This window comes from Necator americanus, chromosome III, assembly GCF_031761385.1.
Source record: "Necator americanus strain Aroian chromosome III, whole genome shotgun sequence".
Classification (NCBI taxonomy): Eukaryota; Metazoa; Nematoda; class Chromadorea; order Rhabditida; family Ancylostomatidae; genus Necator; species Necator americanus.
Window position 1 is genome coordinate 27,259,087 of NC_087373.1, and position 9,230 is coordinate 27,268,316.

Here is a 9,230-nt window from a genome sequence, read left to right on the forward strand (position 1 = left end):
TGTTTCTATTAAACTCAACTATTACGACTATTAATGTAATAAATAAATTTTTAATAATATTTTTTTAAATTTCCATTTAATAATAACTTCGTATTACTTAACATATAGGTAAAAATGCAGATTAGTTTTTCAACGAGACGAATTGTGGTCATTATTTTCCTTCTTCCTCAAAAAGTTCAGCTGTCATAGTTAAATATTTTCGCTGCCACCACCCGATGTTTCGATGATTTAACTGTCCATAATTTGTATCCATTTCGAATGGCTATATTCTCCCCTTTGGTACTTAAAAATATCTTGTCTCAATGAATTTCAATAAATTGCCTGTAGCCATTATATGAGTAAAGTTTCATACAATTCATAATTAGTTTGACTGCTTTGCTTCAGATACAACACCATTCCAGAAAAAATTGCGAACTACTTGGAAAATGCGAACAAATCTCGAAATATTTATGTCTTAGTTCTCCTGTTTCGATAATTTTCTCCTATATTGGTGGTGGCAAAGTTGCTTTTGATTAATGTATAACCTTGTAAAAAAAAATAGGTGTAGTGCAGTCGGTAGGAGGTCCGCTGTGGCCGCATAGTCGATGGTTAAAGCATCACCCCACGAATCTGAGATGGTGCAGATTTCAGGTGAATTATTCTAATGAGGGACAGTAGATTATGGAGAGGATGGCGATTCCGTCCATTTCTTTCTAATTGCCGTAAAAAACGGCCCGGAAGATGCGGCGCCGCACAAGGCTGGCGCGCTCCAGTCGAACTCCCCGTAGAAAACAGTGCGCCAGAACGCCTGAAACTGTATCTTCCGGGCCGTTTTTACGGCAATTAGGAAGAAATGGACGGAATCACCCCCCTCTCCATAATCTACTATCAATTACAGGAATACTCCACCTGAAATCCGTACCATCTCAGATTCGTGGAGTGATGCCTTTAAGGATCGCCCTAGTCCCAACAATGCCTTTCTTTCCTGGTACCAGAGTTGTCTGGGAAGTAGAAAACACTGACTTGATACATCGTGTGCTCCTCCTACTGAAGTTACTATAGGTAAGCAACAGTATAAGCCTACACGTTTCACGTCATCTACGAAAAATATCGTGAAATTGTTGAATTATTGAATAATTCTACAACTCGTCCCACATTTGTATTAGATTGCGCATTATTCGACGAAATTCCTATATTTGCCCAAATCGTTTGCGAGAGTCGCACATTCACGTCTCCTTTCACGGAGAACGAGAATAGCGCCAACTCTCCTCTTGAGGGACTTCCTGAAGACATCTGACGGACATTTCTGTGGTCCTCCTGCGGTGAGTTCAATACGAATAGAATTCACTTGCTCACGGTTCTAATCGAACGGTTGTCCTTGTAACGCATCGCGCGCCTGGCCCACCTTATTTTACTTTCCTTGACAAATGTGGCGGCGTCTCTAATCTTCGATCGCTGACATAGAACGGAAGTTTGAACACTCTCACTTGCGCGGAACGGGATACCCCAAGCATAATTTTTTCTCGCAGGCGTTCAATGACGCAAACCTCAACCTCCTCCTGCTCACTAAATGCGAAGCAGAGTGTTCGCTAGTGTTAGAGAAATGAGCAAGTAGCCAGTGCAGCTGGCTTTCTTAAATGCTATGCTACCCTCCTTAAGCAGCTTGTTTCCTACCCAGCGCGAAGGTCACGCATGGAGCATCCAAAACACGTCCGTTTTTAACGAACATTGTCTTCTACAGGTTCAGCTGTAGTCGTGTCTTTGCGTTTCGTCAATCGTCACATCTCAATATTTGTTTCGTTGGTTGAAACTCGATATTAAAGGGTAGAGCGGATAACGAGCACAGCTTTCACGAAACCCTGTACGGATGGATGTATTGGTGATCAGTTTGAGGATTATGGAACCTTACAATGACTAGCGGTGGCTAGCCGATGAGTCAAGTCAGTGCTTTTATCCTCCCAGACAACTCTCGTCCATTACATCGACTCTGGATTAATGGAACGCTTGGTTGGCACTAAAGCGGACTCGAAACACCGTTCGATCAGGCAGTCAAAGCGGACCCTCTTACCGACTGCGCTACATCTGCAGAAGCCAGGTATTATAAGAACGATTTTATTAGGGAAACTAAGATGATGTACGACCTGACGGTCATCAACTTTCATTCTTATTCTCTATCATTCCAACTCCCGCATGGCGTTAAATACATTTGGTGAGATTGTATCAGCCAGTCGGATCCTTCTCGCATCTATTCGAAGAAAGTGGCTAATCAAGATCGCTGCATGTTGTGCAGATGTAAAGATATTCATATTATATGGAACGCCTATGTAATCGCTGACGCCGGATCTTCAACGCTGTTTAACTGTTCCTACTTTCAATTGTGTAAAGCTCTTTTGAGGTTGGTTTTGACATCATAGCTTCAGCTTAGATGTGTTGAATTCAAAACTTCTCTTTAGCATTGAATCGGCATGATTCGTATTACTTATCATTTGTTATAGAAGCACTAACTCTAAAACTTACAATTCAGCTGAAAGAGTTGGAATTTGGGCGTCTTATGCCATTGATCCAGCCAGCATCACACGATCTCCGTAGACTATTGCACCTTGCTAAGGTAGGTAGGCGTTTGGAATCGCACCATGTTCCTTCAAGTCTTACAAAGATGTCGTGTTTACGTCGAAAGTGCTCAAAATGATGGTTTCTTTTGGTAGATCTTTCTTCCAGTTCTTTTACCTTTACTCCTTACATGCGTTACTACATGTTAAGTATTATCAGTGAATTGAATCCTCTTTCTGAGAAGAGTCAATTTCATGTTTTACTGTAAGACATACCATTCATGGCACGTGATGCCAACCATTTTTCACAGTTTCAGTGAAATCTTAGGATGCTTTAGCGCTAAAAATAAAGACGAAGATCTGACATGTACCATACCACCTTTGAGAAACGTTGCCGTGTCACTCTTCTTGTCGGAAAAATGTAAGGATGTGACTTTCTGAATGACCTTCTGATGAAATGGATGTATGACAATTTTTGAAAATGACCATCAGGAGTGGAACATTAATGAATGCAACTTTATCCTGCAGTGAATGTCCGCCTCCGCGTTACACATCCCCTGGTAAATACTTGGCTATTATCCTGACACCTTTGCACCCTTTGGCCTCATGGCTGGTCACGATGATCCACCTTTTAATCAATCGAAGAGTATATTTTCCGAGCGTCGACCCTAGTATAGTATAAGCCTACAACTCCGTTAAGTAGCACCGGATTGTCGAACCGTGCAGGCGTGCAAGAAAGCCTCGATCCATCAATTAATCTGTATGAACTCTTAAATGTGCGAATGCTCTCCTCTTTTAATTTTCTTGAAAAAAAAAGCAGAAAAATACGTATTCGAAGTCGTTTCCGGGACGGAGCAAAGGTGAAGGATGAAGGAATAATAACATACAAAAGACAAAGGCTGTCTTAATCGACCCGATTAGAACGCGTCACCGCGCTCACTTCAATTCAGAAACCCAGACGAGTCTGGTTCCAAATTATCGACCCCAGAGAGATGAAAGGCTTTGTTGTCACAAGGGCGGATTCGAACCTGTTGTCGATCATGCTCCAGCCGCAGCGGAACCTCTTACCAACACCGCTGCACCCGTGCAAACAGTTTTGTGAATAAGAGTTCAATGGAGATGTGACAGATTACTTAGCTATTACTTGTTAGTTACTCAGCTACTGTTATTTGAAAGTGATAGATGAGTATGAATAAAGTCAACATCATACCTTTTTGTGATTTCCAAGATTTGAGTGTACTATATGTTTCAGATGAGGTGTGGCCTTTTGCGCGTTGTCCTAATTCCCCTTGCAGGAGTGATGACGGTCTTCCTGTTATTCAACCAATTTTTATTTGGTGACGAGGAGCCTGAAAGTCTTTTTTCCGTAAGTTGTAACTTAACATCACGTTGGAAGACTTTTCCAAGCTTTCACAACATGTAATTTTTTTTTTGAAGATTTTTGAAACAAATGCGACCGAGAAAGCCCAGAAAGTGGAGAAAGCATTTGATGAATGGAACAAATGCATGGTTGCCAGATTTGAAAAGGAGAGGAAAAGTCTCGGAAAAGTTGGTGGAGTCTAGCTAGTCCAAAATCTTCCATTTTATTCCAGAGTTTTCATAATGATTTGTTATATTCCAGCTCTGGATGAACTTTCATAATCTGACCAATCAATGCACTGCTGAAACGGAAGTCTCCAAAATAATCTTAACTCCGTTCGTTAACAGCGACGAAACAAAGTACTACGTACTCAGCGAAAATGTGAAAACACTGGTGTACACTACTGTAGTGATAATATCCATTTTGATGAATTTTGTAGGTTTCTGATCCAAGCGTTGTTGTATCTCTTGGAATTGGTGCAGACGTTACTGCAGAACTTCAGCTGAAAGACAAATTACCACAGGTGCGAATTATTTTTTTAGAGGAGATATCAGAAATCTATAGATTCAGTTCCTTACAGGGTAGCGAATTTTTTGGAGCCGATCCTGTAATTGTGCCAAATAGTGAACTCTTCAGTCGAATTGGAATATTCTTTCCTTTTGCTGTAAGCAAGGAAAGTGGTGTTGTGAAGTCGGAAATTCGAGAGAATGATGGTTAGTTTATTTGATGAATAGCTGAGAATTTCCGATGGCACGAGTAGAGACCTACTTCTAGATGTTTAGAGGTAGCGTATCACGTATCACTTTACCCACAAGAAAGCGTACAGTACCGATAGTAGGTTGCGGAATCCAGCGTAGTTCCGCTAATCTTTCCTTAATCGTTCTAAAACGACGATAGGAACCGCTAAGTTGCTACACGGAGCGTTGAACGCGCCTCTCTGTGCACCTTCCGATCCACCCAGCAGCCTTTCCATTTCTCTCAATTGAACAGACTGGCGAGAAGACATCGCTGATCTTCGACCGCTCGCACGTGGAAGCGAAGCGTGTACAGAGGTGGCGTCCTGCAACTGAAAAAATCGGAAAAGATGAGAGGAACCGTTGTGGGTTCCGATACCTACTACTCGAATACTAGCTTTTGCTGCGAGTTCCGCAAAACGTCAAAACCGTAATGCGCTGCTTTAAAGGCACTGCTAATCGTGTTGTTGAATGTTGTTTGTGTCCATCCTCGTCAAAGATTTCAACGTGACATAGGAAAATGTGAGCAGCTGTTTGCAAAAATGATTATTCAGAAGTATTGAGGAGTTTTAGTAAGGAAATTCTACTATTTCTGCGTAAACGATTCGTATTGTCTAAAGACATTCTGCAAAAGGTAATCGTATCGTCTCCCGTTAGAGTATCATGCGTCTCTATTGGGATCACTATTTATTATTTATACATTCTGACAGTAACAAAATCGTAGCTCTTCTGTGCCGTGGAGAAGAAAAAATGTAAATGCAATGAAATTTCAAGTTAGACTTCTTTCTACAGCAATGAAAGCTGTAGAAAATAATTTCTATTTTAAAGTTGTAAATGCTATCCTGGAGGCCAAGGAATATCTTTGCTTTTAAAGGTTCACTAGCTGAAGTATCAGCCTCCCTAGTCAGTTAAAGGCATCGCCCCACGAATTTGAGTTGGTACGGATTTCAGGTGGTTCCTAGCTGTCGTAAAAAACGGCCCGGAAGATGCGGCGCGTGCACAAGGCTGGCGCGCTCCAATCGAACTCGTCATAGAAAATAGTGCGCCGGAACGCTCGAAGCTGTATCTTCCTGGCCGTTTTCTACCGTAACTAGGAAGAAATGGACGGAATCACCTTTTTCTCAATAATCTATATCCCGTGCACGAATACTCCACCGTAAATCCGTACCACTCCACATTCGTGGGGTGATGCCTTTAAACGCCCTCCAAGGGACTCCTACTCTAAACTGTGATCGTGGTTTTTTTTTTTGAGTTGCTCAGAAAACTACGCAGCTGGTGTCATTTAACGTGCTCAGTGAATCAATTTCTCTTGCGTTTCTCGTCAGTGACACAAGCTTGTAAAACATCGTTTTTCATTAAAATGTAAATCATTCGGTGCAATCACAGCACTGGTGATAACGTATTTTACTAACTGCTAAAACACCAAATGAACAAGATTCAAGCGACAAAGACTTTTAAGAGAAATTGATATTTTTCCGTAACTCTGGGATGCTGCCTTGTAATACAACTCTTCTTTAAACTATACGTTGCCTAAAAGGAAAGAATAAGGCGATTAAGCACTAACAGCTAAAATATGTTCGAAAATGAACGACAAGCGTCTTTTTTGGGTCCTCCCATATGCAGATTTTTTCTACCCTCCTGAATCTTCACAAGACTAACAGGAAGGGTTTTGAACCTTTCGCAGGCGAATTTTCATAACAACACTACGCACCGTATACATATGTATATGTCCTTCTCTGGCAGCTAATGAATGCTTGACGTTGCCATGCCAGTCTACCGTACCTTTCAAACGGCCAGTATTTCTATATCGAGTCTCAGAAGTAGCGAAACTTCCTAAAGCGGACTAAAAATGAAGCTCGAGATGGTTCCAACGTTTTTATTTTAAAGTTTAGAACAAATATTATTTTATTTTGTTGATATCGTTGAAAACAACCTCTTCAAACTCTTCCTGGCGACTCTTGTGTGCTATTTCTGGTTACTTTATCATATGATAAGGTGCCCCTAGCAAAAGAAATTTTTGGACCTCGTCACGTCAGATTCGTCTTGTGCTGCCTTTGATTAAGGCATTGAACAAGTTTCAGTCCTTTTGCACTTCACGGCTTGTCTACACCAAGAAATGGTTACATTGAAAGGATTTTTTATTGGGAACCTTATACTGCAGTTTTCCAAATCTGAAAATTTCAACTTTGAAGTGAGATTTCGGAAGTTGAGGGAAAAACAGCTTCTGCTCTCCTTGAATCAGTGAAAGAAAATTCAGGAATTCTCCGTTCAGGCTCGTACAAACAGATGAATGCAGTCAGCATCGACTTTGTCACCTTCTTGAATGAAATGGTGAATAGGACGGTTATCGATCATTTGATTATGGACAACGAAGGTCCAGAATATGACCTTGTTCCTATGATAGCAATCGACAGGGTAATCGAAGACAACGGCATCGTCATCTGTCATATGAATGTGGAGGTGCGTTTCGAGTCAGCTTTTCCCCTTCAGCGTTCTGTACATGTTGCAAGGTGGACTGTTTCAGTTCCACGAACCTGGCCCGATAGAAAGGCTTCAGTTGTTCGACAACGTCATCTCAGGAATATTGAAAGCAAGACGCTTCGCTCCTATATACAACTTTCACTGGGGTCATCAACGCTGCTTCCTCATAAATTATGAGCATCCATATTGTGTTGAAAAATACCTTGCGCAATTCTTCTAGTAAATGGTGATTGTCATATTTTTTATACTCATCTTTGTTTTGTTGTATTATCACTCGCGGATCGTCTGGGTAAAACACCAGATGTGCAAGTCAACTCCACCTCAGAACCCCACACGTAGGATGTAAGACCCGTCTCGCCTTCCTTAAAGGCATTTGAAGACGGCACTAAAAAGATTTTCTATGTTGGGGTTTCTCTCAGTGACAAGTAGGGTTTTGGTCTCAGTTTGCAGTCACTGCAACAAAAACCAGTGATCAGTCTTCGTTAGGAGCACACGAGGCACCAGTTTATCGAGCGAAGCAACTTTTAACACCCATGGGATTGATTAAACGAAGTCTTGTAATGTGGTTTGTCGATAAAACTACTCGATAAAGTAACTTTCGCATTCTTATGGGTAATAAAAATCACACCGTCGCGAGAGTCTTCTTGGATATCGCGTGCTCTTATGAACAGCACTTATGCTCTTATGAATAGGATATTTTTGTTGTTTGGCAATTGATGTTTGATGTTGATCAAAGAATTTGTGGAAGATATTCCGTATTTCCGTGGTGATACATGCAAATTACCTCCTGAAGCTTTATTACTTTGAACACTGGGTGGAAACCTTCTTCAAAGCTGTTGTTATATCTCTCACAGCTCGTATCGGAAAGAGGTACAATACAAATAGATTAGTGACAGGAGTTTTGACACTGTTTTTATAGTCTACTATAACAATATTAATAGTAGACTATAAAAACAGTGTCAAAAATCAAAATGTAATAGTCGACTATATTTTATAGTCTACTATTACATCCAACCCATTACACCACGCGGCCGATGTTTCGCAAGAGGTTATATAGTCAATGAGACCTCCTCAACCCGACTCACAACGTTCTTCTTACGTTGAATGAAGGTTATACATAGTATTGTAATGTCTCTTTAGATGTTCCAATGTTAAACGATTTAAAAAATCCACTCAGCGTCATGTGGAATTGCGTCGTGTCATGTGGATTCACGTCATATGGAATCTTCAAGAAAAATTTTGAGTAGTATTACGCCAATGTTCTCTTCACCTTCACAATTAAGCAAGGATGTTTGTAGAAGCTTATGTCTCCTACTTTTATTCTGTTTTATACATTATTTCGAGACTACCTAAAAATTGGAATTTTAGTAGCGAGGAGTTCACTTGACAACTTCATACTACAGGATTCTTTCTGGAAGATTTTAACTTTTAGATTTTAGAGGATTTAGTTTTGAAGTTACTATAATACAGCTGATTTCCAGACCAACGCATATTTATTAGTGGACAAAAGGTGAATGAAGTTCTTCAAATGTCTCCAGTTGGTTCAAGCACTCTTTCAAATCTCTCAGACAACCCGCTGCAATACATTTACACCATTTTTACAGATTTTTTTGGTTATGGTAGGTCCTAAGTAGCGTAATGTGTGGGTCCATTTTATGCGAACCTTCTACATCAGATGGCTTCCATCTCCAAAAATTACACGACCACCTGTATTTGTCGGAGAAAAGAGCAGTAGAAGTTCATCACCCGCGTCAACAGCACTTCAGCTGCTCGTCGATTTGTTTGAACGTGAACCTAAAATACTTTCATTCGTCCAAATCCCGCGAAAGAGTTGGTTAGTGGCTTCAATTCTCTTCAGATTGCCAGGGATTCAAAAAGTATCATTTCTTTCTTCGAAGGACTAAAGAGGTATCGGAAAAAGTGAAGATGAAGTGAAAATGTTCTACAAGCCGATCATATTCGTCGTCGATGTTGTCCACTGCGGTATCTCTCCCCTAGCTGTCCCCCTGCAGGAAATGGATCACGATGTGATTTTGCTCAGGCGTTCTGCTTGCGCCAGTTTGGGGTTGAAACCACCAGCAGTGACCTTACCATATAGAATGTATTATCTCGGTAAAGCTTCTCTAG

General features: G+C 40.8%; 1 protein-coding gene across 2 annotated transcripts; it reads left to right on the top strand.

Annotated features, from left to right (window-relative positions):
- Window positions 1–1,974: 1,974 nt before the first annotated feature.
- On the top strand, window positions 1,975–7,323 carry RB195_011093 (uncharacterized protein; the record flags this gene model as incomplete). Of its 2 annotated transcripts, XM_064192371.1 has the most annotated exons (10): window positions 2,170–2,303; window positions 2,365–2,374; window positions 2,504–2,587; window positions 3,781–3,894; window positions 3,966–4,076; window positions 4,150–4,269; window positions 4,328–4,411; window positions 4,469–4,601; window positions 6,895–7,082; window positions 7,147–7,323. In XM_064192371.1, 10 exons carry the CDS (start codon window positions 2,170–2,172, stop codon window positions 7,321–7,323), a joined length of 1,155 nt encoding a protein of 384 aa, XP_064049954.1. The 2 variants fall into 2 exon arrangements, with proteins under 2 accessions (XP_064049953.1, XP_064049954.1); XM_064192370.1 differs by lacking the exons at window positions 2,170–2,303; window positions 2,365–2,374 and adding an exon at window positions 1,975–2,074 and having other exon boundaries at window positions 2,433–2,587.
- Between the last annotated feature and the right edge of the window lie 1,907 nt (window positions 7,324–9,230).